Genomic DNA, 16577 nt, shown 5'->3' on the forward strand with positions numbered 1-16577 from the left:
TAAATTCTATAAGATTAGTCCTGAAAGAAACAGATCTATTTCAAGTTCCCACTGATTAGAATGAACACTCCAATTTGTGACATGTTCAAAATACAAACATTTGGATGTCCTGACCTTTCTGGATTCTGAATCATGAGAAATCCACCTAATCACCGCTTCAAAGACGTATCTTTCGTTTCCAACATTGAGCTTTTCCATGGACAGCACTTCTTTCAGTTTTTGAGGAGTCAGTTCCAAGAATTCCTCTGTGCTGCTGACATCTCGAAAGTGAGTTTCCAGATACTCTGAGGCAAGGTAGTGAACATGATGCAAACAATAGTGCAGTGCAAAGTCCCGAATACCAATACAGTTCTCAGCAGCTATGCAACCTTCTAAAAACTCACAGCAGAGAGTTTTTAAGTCTGTAAGCAGCAGGAGATCAGCTGCCTGTACCACATCTTGGATAGTTTCTTCATTTAGCCTGATCTGCAAGAATTAATTTAGAAGTTATAGCTACTATCACTCATTTGTTCCATGACATGCCCGCATTCATTACACTCATTCTCAGTGGCTGAAAAATGGAGTATTAATGCCAGTGTAAGAATCAGGAGAAACTGATATGACTGCTAACCATTAATTAATTAACGCAGGGTTGGAAAGGCATTTGCTTGACAGAAGGTGTGGAGCAGAAATTTTGATAAATTCATGAAGTAACCAACCATAAAATTGCTCATCTCATCCGGGAACCTAAAATGGGTTTTGCTGTAATAAATAAATAATTTTTTTTAAACACACATGCAGGAATGAATTTCAAGCCAAATCTTCCTTTTCTTTTTCTGCTGAAAGCTAAACTTGTTCACCAATCTTATTCTGGTTCCAAATAAACTGGACACACCAACTTTAATTCCTGCTAAGGCTCCTGGCAGGCAGATCTGACAAGAGGCCAGAGAGGTGGGCACAAGGGAGAGGGAGGGAAGGTGCCTGGTGTGCTGTAATCCTCAGTGATGGGGCCTCCATCTCTGTGGCTACCAAAGCAGTCCTCTGTCACAGGTGACAAACACTGCCTGTTTTAAAGCAGGTTACTGAAGGTAGCCACCAATTTTAATACAAGGGTTTGACATTGACTCTAAATTTTAAAGTCCTCGCCTGCTACACAAGAACAGGAGACAACTCCTGCAGAGCCTACTGCTCTACTTCACATGCACAGTCCCACTCTGCAGAAGCTCTATGACAAAGTTTTAAACATCTTTCAGGACAGCAGTGTTAAAACTCAAGTTATTTTGCCAAATAGTCAAGTGAGGTTTAGGGGTTTTTAATACCATACCTGCCCACTGAAGATGTAGTCTAGTATCTCTTTCATGATATCAACAGATATCCCTTCGAGTTCAATCTTGTATGTTGAACCATCATCCTTTGGAGGATTGTAATTCAATTTTGTTCTAAGAGAAGAGAAAAGGAAAAGAGCAAAGTTCAAAATCTGGGCACTGGTTGCTGTAAGTTTCTGAAGAATCTGAGATCTCAGAATATGGATGTCCTGAGCTGCAACAGAGATGTTAAAACCTTTCAATGTGATGGAAAAACTGTCCCTTGAATTAGCACGTAGGTATGACCTCTGATACTGCTCATCACATTTCCAAACTGAACAAATCTGTCAGCCTTGCAAACTACCCAGGCCATCAAAGAGCCAATGTTTTATCCCAGCTCATTCATCACAAGCATTCAAAAACTTCATTCAGACTTTCCAACAGAACAGCAGCTCTGCTGACAGATGAAACACAAGAATTTGCTTTGATAAAGGTGGAAAAAAATCCAAAGCAAAACAAAACCAAAACTTTTTTTACCAAGGAAGAAATAATTAGAGTTAGCAGATGTGATCAGAATATTTACTGGCAGCACAAACATTTGGATTGCATTACCATTTTGTGTAGTTTATGATGTTATCAGCCTAATGCTGTGCCTGGCTGTAACCAAGCCATGCACTCACAGTTGCAGGGAACAGCCCATGTGCTGCTCGGCAGAGCTTTAAATATTCATCTACATCAGTGGACATTTCACTTACAAGCCATTTCTTTAAACATACCAGGAGCACTGTGATGTGCCTGTGAATAGCATGGTGGAGACTAGGGGGAAAGGTGAGGAAGTAATAATAGCACAGCAGACACTTTGCTTTCCACCAGCTGTCAGTGCAAACACTTCTTCCAGGAGAGACAACTTTAAGTGTTCAAAAGGGAGCAGCATCCACCAATTTGGTGCAAACAGCCACAAGAGCTAATAAAAGATCAGTTTCTAACATATTTTTCCACATTTTGGTCAATGAAGAATACATTATATAAAGAAAAGAAAGTTTGTTTCTCTACTTCTGTGTATATATAGTGGCCTACATCTACCACAGCACACTAAAATAAAAGCTTTTAAAACTTTCTAACATTCATTTGAATATATCCTTAGATAGAATCAGTTGCTTAATGTGAAAAGCTGTGGCTTTGCTAAGCTGAAAGTGTCCAGCCTCCTGCTATCCACACTCATGCTAAGCAAATACATAAATAGGTCTTAGCTAAGGGCAGATTCTACCTCACTTACTCATATCGGAATAAATTAAGTTTCTCACAAATTAAGCTGTAACTCACATCAAATAAAACCTCAGTCTGTAAGGAGCTATTTTTAAGTGTGAATAAGGGCAGTAATTTTAGCCCTCTAGTTCATCATGCTTGTGGTCCTGTCTTCACATTCCTTTTCTACTCTGCAGAACACCCCGAGATAGCGGTGCCCATGCAGCAGGGCTGGAGCTGCTTCATCCTGGCTGTACAGCACCTGGCACAAGTTACAATACAAATAACAACAACAACAACAACAACGTGGTGTGGGTTAGGAAATTGTTTCTTTCCTAACACCTGGAAGGAGATTAGGAAAGTTATGTGACTCCCATTAAAGCGTATGCTGCAAGAGCAGGCACTGATGTACAGCCTGTCAGCTGAAAATTCCTGCCCCAAATGTACATTTCCAGCAGAACACACAACGTGTACCTCAACCCGAGCCATCCTTGCCCATGTGCAGTGTGCATTTTCTATGTCTACAAACTCCAAACGAGCTACAGAGCATATACACACAGGGCAACATGCCTTTACACTTCTAACAGAGCAAAGGCTTCTTTACACACATTTTCAAATCTATCCAAACTACCTCCACTTGAGTTCTGGGATTCTTGCTTTGCAACAAAAGGCACTTCTGGATTCCTAGGATGAAACTGTGTTTTCTTTTAATTTAACATAAAATGTATCAAGGTTCACAAGGTTTCTGCTTCCTTCAGCAGAAAAAAGCAGTTGGGTGATCCCTGATCTCACGTGAGTCAGGTACCTGTAAGTAGCTGTCATGATCAAATACACAGCAGGATCTACACAGAACCTGGGGTGTCCAACATATTGAGGGGCTTAAAACAGGTCCAAGGCATATAATAAGCATGTTGATGCCAGCACTAATGGGGAGATTAGGGAAAGGACTCATGCTATTTATCACTAACTTTCATCTTAGCATCACCTGTACACACCCAAGCTAAATCACCTTATTGCATGGACTTTACACTGACTCCTCCTGGTAACAAGAAACTGTTGTTCAGAGTTTTTGGGTCTTATCAGGGTAGATGCTCTAACTGCTGTGTACTTCTTCAGGCATCAACAGTTCATGAGCTGAAAAGAAATGACCTAGGCCCTAACGCAAGGGAAAAACATGAAGCCAAAGTAGAAAAATAACCTTGAGAACAAATCAAATTACTTCAAAGTTACAGACACTTGTATCTAGGCAAACTTCACCTTATGCAAATGCTTCCTAGTTCAGATTAAATTTTGTTCGTATCATCTGTCATGGGAAGCAATAGTGATGCATCTGTCACATGATTTTAATTTGTTGGTTAATAAAATATAAGGTTATTTATTTCAGTACAAGTACTTCTGAGCTATGCCAAGAGAGCAATTCCCAAAGACAGCTGGATGTACTCCTTGTCACTTACATCAAAACTGCAGGACAGCTACTGGCTGTTGGAAGAGGGGAGGAAAAATATCATGCAAGGACATATTATAACCAGGTTTGGGGCTGGAAAAGTTTAAGAAAAAAAAATAATGAGTCCAAATGAAAAGAAAGCTGAAGGAGGAGAGAAAAGCAGGAGGTGTGCAAGCAGAGGGCAAGGAGCCACATCTCCTCTTGCATCACCCAGCACCAGCTGTGACCTGCACCCACACCTCACCCGCAAACTGAGGCCTGGGCATCCCTGTCATAACACCAGAGACAGAACGAGAAAGTTTCCAAACATATTTGTTCCCAGTTCAGAAAGACAATGGGCAGCACATGGAGAAATACTTAACCCTTGTGCTCTCTCAAATTTCCCTTTAGAAAGTAAGTTACCAGCTATGCTTAAGCAGAGGCTTTCCAATCTGTCAGCATCCCAGAAGGAGGATGTCTTCCTTCTGCCACGCTCCTCCTCAGGGTGATTTATTCAGCCTGTGAGAGCTGGAAGTGGCAACCAGCAGCCCAAGGTGCAGAGATGGGCCAGCTGCAGCACAGCTGCTTCTAACACAGGCATGTGACAGCTTCCTACTGCGGACAACATTTCTAATTACTTTAAAAGCACTCCAAGCTGCCAAACCACAGCTGAAAAGGCTGCTTCAGTCTTCCTTAATTCAGATGGAAGACCAGAACATCGACATCTAGAAGGAAATAACCCTCCCAGACAACCAAAAGCCCCATGAGTTGGGAGCAGAGCACAGGCAAGACAGAGCTGGAGGAAATGAAACAAGGCAACTTCTTCATCCTGTTTTCTCAAGTAATTTAATTTTGAGCAACTTGACTCCATACACATTTTAAAATAATAATTTCCATTTTTTAATTAGGATCATGATTGTAAGTTGAAATTGCTTCCAGTAATATAAAACTGTTCTCAACATCCATCCCAGCATCTTGTGCCTCGTCAGGAGAACTGCTGGCACACACAACACCTTGAGCCAGTGGCATAAGAACAAATGGGTTGATGTTGTGTTTTGATGTTGTCTGTGTGACAAATTTAGAATCTGCTGTTCCACATCACTTAAGGAATACAATCCTAATGAGTCATCTGAAACGCTCTACATGAGGCAGAATGAGGATAAAAATTCCAGTACCTCTTCTGTATAGGGAAGCAGTATAAGCAAGGTGAATCCTCAAAATGCAAACACAGGCCGAAGAACTGATGTTGATACTGCTAGGAACAACAATTTACCACTAATGACATAAAACAGATTCAAATAATAATAATAATAATAAAAAAAAACCAAACCACAAGCAAAAAGCAAAACAACAGGTAAATTAAGACTGTCCACAGTTGTTGTTAAAATTAGGATGGAACTTCCAACTTACTGTTATTTTAAAAGAGCAAAACAAATCAAAGCACACCCAATACTTCTGACCTTACAGCCAATACCTGTGAAATCACTGTTGCGGGACAGTTAAGATTTATAAGAAGCAGATTGAAAAACAAAAATCCATGTGCCTGAAAACTTGGTTTTCTTACTTTTTACAGTTGAAACTTTATAGGAGGGGAATAATCTCTTTTAAATAATTAACTAGACAAAACAACAAACAAAATGAAAATTCAAATTAAGAACTTGGCCATCACCACCACCACTTGCTTTCCTGAGTCAGACATAATTTTGTGGGAATATTTTCATCTTTGAAATCTCTGCCTTATCTGTAAACTACTAAGAAAAGACAACTGATGTATTTTTGTAATGGTCACATAAGTTATACAGAGAACAAGAGCACAACTCTTGGAAAGCTTTAGTCCTCGGAGTGCTGGTATATTGCGACCTAAACAAATAAAGAAAACACCTGTCTGCAAAGACTGTGCCTACCAGAATGCTCCAGACCACATTCACCACAAGCAGGTTGTTGATATTTACAGTGAACAGCCATCAAAAAATCTGGGAAACAAGAGACAGACGCTTTGGGTTTGATGCTTTGCAACACAAAACTTTTACCTGCTCTCACGTCACCACGGTGCAAACGCAGTTCACTGACCTATTTACACTGCAGGGTGTCAGGAACCAGACAAGAGGGAGACACTTGTCTTTTGGAAAGGAGCTGTCTTCCCAAATTAATGATTTTGCTCCAGATTAGCCATTAAGGGCTGGTCTAAACATGCTTTGCCAGTATTGCCACACTAGCAAACTTTAATATTTGAGTAGCAAAGCTGTCCTTCGAAACCGAAGGGCAATAAAATTGGGGTTTGATGATTTATTCTTTACCTGCACCAGTGTTTTGGCCTTCTCCAGAGAGCATCAGCATTTTAAAATGAAGTTGGACCTCCAACAAATTGTTCTAGCAAAGACATGCAGCAAACCTAAAACATGCTCACAAGGATGACTCAGTCCCAAAAATGACAAGTGAGTACTTGGAGATTTTGCATCACTAACGAGAAAACAAAAAAAAATCTGCTTTTGATGCAAATATAAGGTCCATTTAGTCTCCTGGTCTGGGTTTCCTTATGTAGGTTTTAGTCTTTCAAGTACAAGCTTTCCATGGCAAATCTAATAAAGTTCTAGTTAGGACTGACCATTTCAATGGTGAAGTTTTTCATTTGTCTGCCTTTATCCCTGCAATGTTTTCTCCCATAAAGGCTGGTCTTTCTACGTGCAAAAAAACTCCTTAATAATCACATTATTAAACAGGTCAGACATAAAAACATGATGCAGCAATTCACTCCACCCACTGCCACCCTCCAAAAAGACATTTTACAACCAAATCAGAAGGTTTCCTTTGAGGTCGCACCCTGGCCTTTAGCACCACACATAAAAGTCAGTCTTCACCACACCCTGCAAAGGGTGCCAGCTCTCAGAAGATTTTGGCTATGCCTCTCCTATGTCTCTCTCCTTAAGATTATCTCTAACTACAACTGCAGATCTCAAGGCAAAGGAGTCCATTTAACAGCTCAGCACAAAAACTTGCAAAATTTGCTCTGTTTGCTTTAAGAGAAACAAAAACTATGACATATAACTTAATTTTTTCAACTACTGAAAAGTTTAAGTCAGGCACAAATGTGGCTTCATCCCTTTCCATAAGAAAAGGAACAAGGCAATTCCTTCAACAGCAGCACAGGGGACATGTACAGGGCTCATGGGCTTTCCTCAATTAAGAGCTTGTTTACCATGAAAATCTGAAATTACCCTGATTACACTGAGCTCATCCAGAGCTAGATTGTAATCTAAATTGGAAATCTACCCTCAACCAGAGTGTCTTGCCTAAACATGTGAGTTAGCCCTAAGTAGACAGAACACACACTCAACAAACTGTGCCCAAGGACGGACCCTGGCAGTTCTCAGCACCAAGGACCTGATGTTTCATCTCACTTTGGTTTTCTTTAGCCAGCACAGGAAACAACCAAGCAACTGCACCAGCTGAGCTTGCAAACAAGTCAAACACAAGCAATGCAGATCAGCTGCTGTGGTTCTGCACCCTGTGCATGGCACAAAGCACAGCTCAGGCTCATCTGTGATGTGGTGGAGCACACCTGGTTCAGCAGTTGCTGTTCACCTGTGACAGAAACACCTGCTGGGTTTAGAAAGGTGGTTTGGGTTTGGTTTTCTTCTGCTCCACTCGACACTCAAGTCCATTCACTGAACTGATGATTCCCAGCAGTATCACACTTTTTAGGTAGCAGTTTGGAATCAGGACTTCCTCAGAAAAACAAGGGAAGACATTTTTGAAATAGAGTTTTAAGCCAAGAAATGAAGAGTGTCTTACTTGCAATATGTCTTCTTTCAGATTAACTCCACTTTTAAACTTCTTTAAAATGTTTTTTTAGAAGAAACATGTACAATGTTATACAGTACCCATGCTGCTAAATTTGCTGTTAAATATATTTAAGAAATGCAATGCTGTGCAGCTTGTGTCTAATAACCCAAATAGTCCTGTATTATTATTATTATTTAATTAATTTAACTTTATTCCTGAAAATATTATTATTTAACAAACACCAACAGATCTGTTGGGAAAACTTGGATTAACCAGGTTTTTACACCTCACTTATCCTTACAGCACATGGGAGCAATAAGCAACAGAGTTGGAGAAAGATTTTCGTAATTGATGGCAAGTATGAAGTCAAATGGACAAAATTATAAGTGCATGAGTAGTGTTGTGGAACAGCTAGAAGATGCTTGGAATCCAGCTGAGGGAAGCACCGGAATTCTGGATATGCCCAGAGCTGGAAAACACAGATCTGCAAGATTTTCACAGAAAGCAATGCCACAGCCAAGAGGAAAAAGGAACCAGGAGCATGGATTTCATCAGCACAGGAGTCTCCAACACAGAGCACTTCTCATGTCCATAAACAAGAGCTGCACCAGGCAGCCCACGCTGTCCAGGGGATGTAAACCAACATGCCTGAGGACATAAACCAGCCACCAACCACATGGTATTAAGGACATACTTCCTTGATAGGGACAAGAACTTTCAGGGCTGTGCATAAGCTGTGATTTATTTTGATTTTTTGGACATATTGAGCCATGGCAAACATAAAATATGAGAGGCAAAGGCAGGAGTGGAGACTCCCCTGTGCATGGGTAGCACTACATTGGTACTCAGAACCAGCACACAGAGAAACTTCTGTACAATATTCAGAATAAGAGTCTGAACAGAGTGAGGAAACAAATCCTTTCAAACCATTCATTACTGTTCGTATTTGCCAATCCACACCAGAAAAAAGTTCCTTTAGTAACTGCAGACAAGACCAACACAAACAAAAGAGGTTCAAAGAATTAAAAGAGAACACCACCAAGAAAACCAAAACACAAGTGAAGCATTTCTGACTCATCAGCTCCAGACACATCAGCTCTGTTCCAGCCACAAAATACACTGTAAATCAAGGAAAAAAACCCCAAGAATAAAAAAAGTTCTTTTAATAAGAAAAGTTTTGCCAAACAAGGCAATTAATACAAGTGTAAAGGCAACCTACAGAGCATAAATTACCCAGACATCCCAAGCAGCCCCATCCTGCCACACCTTCCATCCCAGCTCGCCTCTTACGTCAGGCACGCAGATGAGCTGCGCGTCTCCAGCTACAAAGAAAGGACAAGAAATTTCATCTCTAGTTCTCCTGGGTAAACAAGATGCTCTGATTCCCAGTTCTCCCTCTGCCTGACGTGTAGCAGCAGCCCAACTGTATTTTTTTTACTATTTTGGGCTGGGTAAGAGCCTTATGGCTTCTTCCCTTCAGGCGATCTCTAGGGGCTTGTTGGAGCAGGAATATAATTAACAACTCCCCATTCAAGCCTGGTATAGTGACTTCTAAATCCCTTTTTAAACCATAAACTTTTAACATACCTTTATCACTGTTGCCCCTCAACTACTTATCCAAACATAACATGCATGTAGGCACTTCTGAGTTGTGCCAGGCACAGAGTTTCTGGCCAAGGCAACTATTTTGATTTATTGCCTCTCAAAGTCACAGAGAGTTTACAACCCAGCTACCACTAAAACATAATAGGTAGCATTTCAATTTAATTTTTTTTAATCAAAACCAAAACAAAACTATGTCAAATTAAAAAAAAAAAAGTCTGGAAGCAAATTCTGGCCTGATCTGTTCCTGACTTCCTACTGCCAGGGCAGCCTCCAAAGCTCCCAGGAGACTGCCAGAAACAAACTTCTCAAAAGAAACCTTGAAGACAACAATGGCTTTAGAGCCCTCCTTTACAGTGCAGTTACCACAACACCACCCTGCACACCCAGTGAAGAGGGAACAAGCCCTGGCACAATTACAGCATGATTTGGCTAAAGCAGAACTTGGGAGCACGGCGTTCTGACAACCAAACAGCTCCCAGCTCCAGCTGCCATTTGTGTTCCTGACTTCAACATTCATCCCAAATTAAAGAAAAGTTTTAAAACATTATAAAAGATCTCTATAAATGTCAGTAAAAAACAAACAGGTACCAGGAAATAAGCAGCAGAAGCTCCTGGCATGTGTTGGCTCCTACTTGACCTTGCTCTATATTCATTGTCCAACAGGTATAACAAGAAGTGCCCAGCGGCACCTCCAGGGTGCAGGAGGGACATCCCGGCCCACCTCCCACACCAGCACTCACAGATGCTCCCAGACACACTCACACAGGGATGGAGTCTCAGCAGGCTCCCCTCGTGACAGCTGCAAATGCTTCAAGTGCCAGCACACAGAGGAAAGGGCAGGAGGTCAGTGATGGGGGACACGTCCCCCCACATCTCCATGGAAATCTATTTCAGCATTGCCCATGGCTGTGCAGGGTCTTGCAAGGTCTGCAGTGTTTTAGGGATGTCAGAAGGCTGAACAGGACAAGTGCAAGGATGCAAAGGCTGTCAGGTTATTTCTGACCAAAACCCATTTACAAGCAGTACAGCTATTTATAAGTACATTAAAATAATATGAACTTAACCTTACATTTACATTCTTGTTTAGTTATATTATGCTCCTCTGAAAAAAGATTTAAATATGATTACTGATCCATTACTGAATTTGGAAAGCCTTGGGGAACAGTATAGAACACACAGAGCCATCTGTAATCTGCTCACGCAGATGTGTGAAAATCAAAGACAAAACTTGCTGAGGTAACAAAAATGTCTTAATTCAATTTGTAATGCAGCAGCACAATCCCTGCGTAACAACATTAAATTTGTCTAAGAATATGGGCTTAAATATCCTCTTTGTTGAGGTAGTTCCCACGTGCTCCCTGTGATCCAGGCAAGCAGACAGTAGGTGAGCAAAATATAAAGAGTTGCAAGTTTCAGCTGGCCAGGAACGACTCATGCCAGACAGTGACAGATCTGTTCAGATGGGAACATCTGCTGCTACTGCTGAGGATACCAGGAATGCTTGGACCAAATCTATCCTATAAAAGGTTGGTGGATCTATGCCACAGCTCAGGCCAAACTTACTAGTGCAAGCATGGTTTGCTCAGGGAAAAGCCCTCACACGCCACTGTAATTTACACCAAGCTCTCAAACGAAATAAATTAAACCAGGGCAATGGATCTACACTAAGGCAATCGCCAGGACAAAGAGTGCTACCAAAAAAAGGGCAGGTTTCTGGCTGATTTATTACAGAAGAGAAAACCAAGAGCTAACCTGGCTTGAATATAACTGCTCTGGGATGCACAGCAGCATCACCTTGAGCCAAACCACACTTTGTCCTGTGGCAGTTTCTTCCTGAGGAACCCTCCTTTTCTCAGGCTCAGGAACATACCACAAGATGTTAGAGATAAGCAGGGAGACTTCTGTGCTTTGTAAATGGCAGGATTTGCTCCAGGGGCACACAGAGGGATTAGATAAACCTGTACACATAAAGGAATTCTGTAGGAATTCACACAACTGCTCCAGACCTCACTGGCCTGAAAGAGCTACAAACCACTTGGCATTAAGCAGTAGAGGCAAAACTTCAAGAATGAAACTACCACAAAAATTAAAATTCTTACTGGTCCCACAGACTGAAAATTTGAAAATGAAACAGGCCTTTTTTATTTTTCTGTACTTGCAGCAGCCAATGGATCAGACAATCAGGTGGGACTCATGACACCAGTAACACTTCCAATGTGTTTCTGTGCCCCTTCATGCCTTTTTTTTCTCTCCCCACTGAAGCTTCTATCTTTGAGCTCCATGGATAATCCAGTTGCCAAATAACTAGTGAGAAAACACATCACTATAATTTACAAGTGTCCTACTCATAACCAGTCAGCCAAAGAGCTTCCATGCAAAACTAAAAAACAGGTAACGCTCCTCTCCCCGTGGCTGCACAAATCCTTCAGCACACACAGACTGCTCACACCCAACCACCCCCTCACAAAGTCCATGCCTACTTATTTTCCTACTCACACCCTAAACTAGGCATTCATGCAAACCCTACAGCTTCTGAACTCGCCCACCAACTTGCCCACAGCCACAGCACATAATGAGACAGCCAGACACTGCAAACACCACAGCAACTCATACTTCCACTGCTTCACTTCAAGTTTCACGTAAATGATTGTTTTTATTCCAAGTTTTACTTCTGAAAGTACTTAATGGATTTTTCTGAGCTTTATATTGGAATTTTTCAAATGAGAGCAATCTGAATCAATTGGCATTTGGAGACTGTAGCAGCTTGTGGTACCAGAGCTTTGGAATCAGCTACCCTTAAAATACAGGGGCAGGAAATGCTTGTGTCTCCTGCAATAACTGTTTATATAGAGGCCTAAACAGATTTTCTTTGAAAAACCAACACTCAAAATAAATGGGAGCTGCACAGACTAGGCACAAGGTGGAGATTAATTTCAACTCCAAAAAAAGCCACTGTGTTTCCTTGGCTGGAAACACAATGCTCCACCACTGGCAACCTACCTGACCAATCCTACCCAATGTGAAGACCAGCTGGACTAAGAGAGAGATCCTGGAGTGATAAAAAGAAGAGAGACAGACAGCAAGTAAAAATTAGGCTCTGCAAAGGTAGGTAATACAAATGTGTTTCCTAATGTGCCATGCAAGAACTAGGTACATGTATTTTTGGTTCTTTACATCTTGAAAGCCTGAGGAGAAGACATGAGTAAGCTTAAAAAAAAATACACCAAACCTCACACTTAATCATATTTATATATTAATGCATGTAACCTACTTTCACACATAGTTAATGAGTTCCTTCATGAGATTTGAACCTGAACAATTCTGAGTTTAAAAAAACCACAACTCTAATGACTACAAGTTTTGTTGCTAATGTAGTTGTGTCTGGAGCTCTTATTCCTCACACACAATTAACCCATGTTTCCCCAGTACATTTTTCACAGATTAACAAAATGCAAAACTTAAAGATGAAATTCTGTGAAAAGACACTTCTCCATAGGATGATCTACAGTATCTTTTAGTTAAGCTTTTTTTTTTCACAGTAAAAAATTTGACATTTTCTCTAAACTCATCCTGCTGTAGCAGTAGAACAGCAGTTTTTCCAAGGACATGACCTCTTACCACCTACAGCAACTCTTCTGAAATCTAATGTCAGGCATATGGCCATCTCAAATACGATGTCCAATGGCCTAAAAAGCATTCAGGCATTTTGAAGAGTATGAATCAATGGCTCATTTCTATTTCACATCTTTGATTTCTTTCACCACAGTCTTCCAAACATGCTTCTCAAGACAAGCAGTGACGAAAAATTATTAGTAATACATAGGCTCCACCACATCCTTTTTGCAAATTCTTGATGATCTCCTTCTATGTGCATTTTATTTCATGTTATATCTCAGCTCTGCTAGCTTAGTCAGTGCAGAGAACTGTTTACTTAAGTCTGTGCATGATCACTGCTATTTAAAAGTTATTCACCGGCCTCATATTCTATTTATTTTTAGTTTATTTTTGTACTTGAGAATGTTGAAGTTGTACTACAGTGGTCACCCAAAATAATGTATTGCCTAAAAGCAGATTATATGACACTGCACAAGGTTGCACTTTTTCAGACTGTAGCATAAAGAATTCCCATCCTGACCTAGCAAAAAGATGCAGATTTTATGACAGCTTCACAGGAAGCAGCAGCTGGAAGAACTGTCCAAACAGTACAAAAAGTCTGCTACAGATTTATGATAATCCTGTGTTTAAATGATACTGAAGGTCTGCTCCTACTTTACACATGAAAACAAAACAAATGCCTTTATTACCTGCAAATGAGTGGACTTAAAAACCCTTTGAAATTAACCACTTGTATGTTTTGTTTACCCACTCTGACATGCAGACATGTACCATAACATCTCGTGGAGGCTATATTCTTTTCACCTGCTGTCACTGGACTTGTCAGCACTGAGTGTGATGGGGTTCAGACTGGTGTCAGCAGGACTTTCCATGACCTGGGTTTCCCTGCACACACACAGCCCAGGAGCAGCAGTTTGCCAGGCTGAAACCATGACTGTGCTAATGCAGCTCATCCTCCCCAGCACTCGCTGTCAGTGGCACAGTTCTGACTGCACATGCTGGTGACACCCCTGCCAAGAGCTGCCAGCGATCCTGGCACGGCCAGGCTTTGTCCCTCTGGCAATTTCCGAGTGATGTTCTTAGATGCTGCGGGGGCACAAGCGATGGGGAGACAAATCTGTATTTTTATTTTTCTAATTTATAAGCCGATGTACTTCAGAACCCATGACCACCACCTGGAGCCCTGTCTTGCTAAAAGACATTAAGGAGGAAAAAAAAAAAATGATGCTGAAGTGCTGACTCGGTGCGGCCGAGGGACACACAGAGCCCAGCACCTCACAATGCCCTGGGATGCTGCCCCTCGGCCGGACACCTCCCTCACCATCCTCACACCTCACTCTTTCGGGGTTACTTGTTCACACCAGACGCCTGCAGCAATGAAGTTGTTGGGAGGATTTTTTTCCCTGGTGGGTGACACAGCCTCTCAGAGCTAGAAAAGCAGCGGTGTGATGCCGAGAACACGACGGCTCCTGCGGAGGGGCCGGGCGGCACCGGCCGGAGGCAGGGAAGGAGGGAAGGAGGAGGGAAGGAGGTGCCCCAGCAGCTGCTCCCACAGAACCACAGAATAGCTGGTGTTGGAAGGGAGCTCTAGAGATCACCCAGTCCAGCTCCTCTGCCAAGGCACAGGACAGGAGCTCCTACCTGGAGCAGGTGACACAGGAACGCGTCCAGCTGCGGTTTGAATGTCTCCGGGGAGGGAGCCTCCACACCCTCGGGCCAACTCCGGGCCGAGGCGCAGCCGGGGTCCGCAGACCCCCCCGCCGGCCTTCCCCGACTCCTTCGCCCTCACACTCGGCGGATCCCGCTCCTTACATAACCCCGGCCCCGCTCCCCGCAGCGCGGCCCCTCCGAGCGGCCGCCCGGGGGCTGCGGGCCCGCCCGTACCTGATGTAGGGGCTGGCGGCCGCCAGGATGTTCTTCTGCACCGGGATCTCCTCGCCCTCCAGCACCAGGTGCGCGTCGCAGAACCGCGTCTCCTCCCGGAACGAGCTGAGCGCCCGCAGCAGCCGCGCCGGGTGCTGCGGGTCCGACACGGCGCTCGGGCCCGACATGGTGCTGCTGCCGCCGCCGAGCCGGGCCGGGCCGGGCCGGCTCAGTCCCTGCCCTCACACCATGGCTGAGCGCCCGCCCGCCGCTGACATCATCTCCCGGCATCATCTCCCCGCGCCGCCCCGCGGGGGCGGCCCGGCCCGGCGGCCCTCGGGCACCGCGGCCCCTCCGCGGGCGGGGCGGGGACGGCCCGCGGAAACCTCGGCTTTGTCTCCTCACGGCTTTGGAATGTCACTAAAGGAGGTCCAGAGAAGGGAACGGAGCTGGGGGGGCTCAGCCTGGAGAAAAGGAGGCTCAGGGGGGACCTTGTGGCTCTTCACAGCTCCCTGGCAGGAGGAGGGAGCCGCGGGAGGATCACTCTTGTCCAGGCAACGAGCGACAAGACAAGGAAACAGCCCTAAGCTGCGGCAGGGGAGGTTTAGGTTGGACATTCGGAGAAATTTCTTCCCAGAAAGGGTGATCAGACATCGGAACGGGCTGCCCAGGGAGGTGGTGAAATCACCATCCGTGGGTCTAAGGAAAAGACTGGATGTGGCACTCCATGGTCTGGGTGACACGGTGGTGTTTGGTCATAGGTTGGACTCGATGAGCCAGAGGTCTTTTCCAATCTAATTGATTCTGTGATGCCGTAAAAATGGCCTTTTATTGGTTCCCTAATATGAGCTGGAGGTGAATGTTATGGGTGTAGGCACAAGGAAAAGTAAGAGCATGAGAATTAAATACAGCAAGACTCATTGTGGCAGTGTCCCTTTCCACAGCTGCCCACTGGAAATGTGGCCTTTTCCAGCAAAAAAGATCTTTAGGATAGTTCTCATGGTAAATTTTAGGCCGTTTATTATCGTGCTGAATTGCACATTAAGAGATTACTTGATTCCATCTGCTTTCTTAACAGCATCCAACATTAAAATAGTGAAACTATTTGCACTGAGTGAAAGTGTTTCACAAACTGTGATCTGCTCTAAAACAGACACCCAGCTGGTGCTGCTGGGAGGGACCAGCACAGCAGCTCACTGTGCTCCCTGTGCTGACAGGCTCTGGGATCTCCCAGCCCCTGGAACACCCAAATGGATGTCATGCTGCCCATGCCTTCTCTGGAAAAATAACATTTTCAGAGGGTCTCATCTAATAAAGCTGTGGTGGGTCACATGCTTTTATTACTTGCATTTCAGTGAAATGTAACAAAATTCTATCATTTATTTGGTTTGATGGTGTCTCCAAATCATTTTACCACTCGGAATATGAAGCAGGTTATCTGGAAAAGACCCCGTAGGAAATGAATGCCTTCACAAAGGCAGCCTTGTTCTTTCCAAGCTGGACACAATGCTGGTTTGTTGTGCAGATGGAGACTGCAGCTGGGACATCCTCACACACCACCCAGCAGCCCAAACCTTGCACCCAGGGCCGGGGTGAAGGGTGTGCTCTGCCCTGTTGGAGCTGAACCCTTGCTGAAGTGCTCCCTGGCTGGAGAGGGGTCACAGGCAGGAGCACACTGCTGCAGCTTTGTTGTGCAGCTCTGAGCAAGAATTTTAGGAGCAGAGGATGTAGGACAGAAGGCCAAACCCACAGCAATGTGC

General features: G+C 43.6%; 1 protein-coding gene across 3 annotated transcripts in view; it reads right to left on the minus strand.

Moving 5' to 3' along the window:
- Positions 1-15074, minus strand: part of GAN (gigaxonin) — a 29168-nt gene extending 14094 nt beyond the window's left edge. For 2 of the 3 annotated variants that reach the window (XR_005954439.1, XM_041459020.1), the window contains exons 1-3: positions 14839-15074; positions 1304-1418; positions 115-465 (exon numbers count right to left, since the gene is read on the minus strand). Coding sequence is in view for 2 of the 3 variants with exons in the window: in XM_041459020.1 (XP_041314954.1) it covers positions 115-465; positions 1304-1418; positions 14839-15005 (633 nt within the window). In the remaining variant the exon portion in view is untranslated. The remainder of the gene's footprint in view (positions 1-114; positions 466-1303; positions 1419-14838) is intronic. The other variant, XM_041459021.1, reaches the window with a different exon arrangement.
- Between the last annotated feature and the right edge of the window lie 1503 nt (positions 15075-16577).

Source organism: Pyrgilauda ruficollis, unplaced genomic scaffold (assembly GCF_017590135.1).
Source record: "Pyrgilauda ruficollis isolate IOZ18807 unplaced genomic scaffold, ASM1759013v1 scaffold13, whole genome shotgun sequence".
Lineage (NCBI taxonomy): Eukaryota > Metazoa > Chordata > Aves > Passeriformes > Passeridae > Pyrgilauda > Pyrgilauda ruficollis.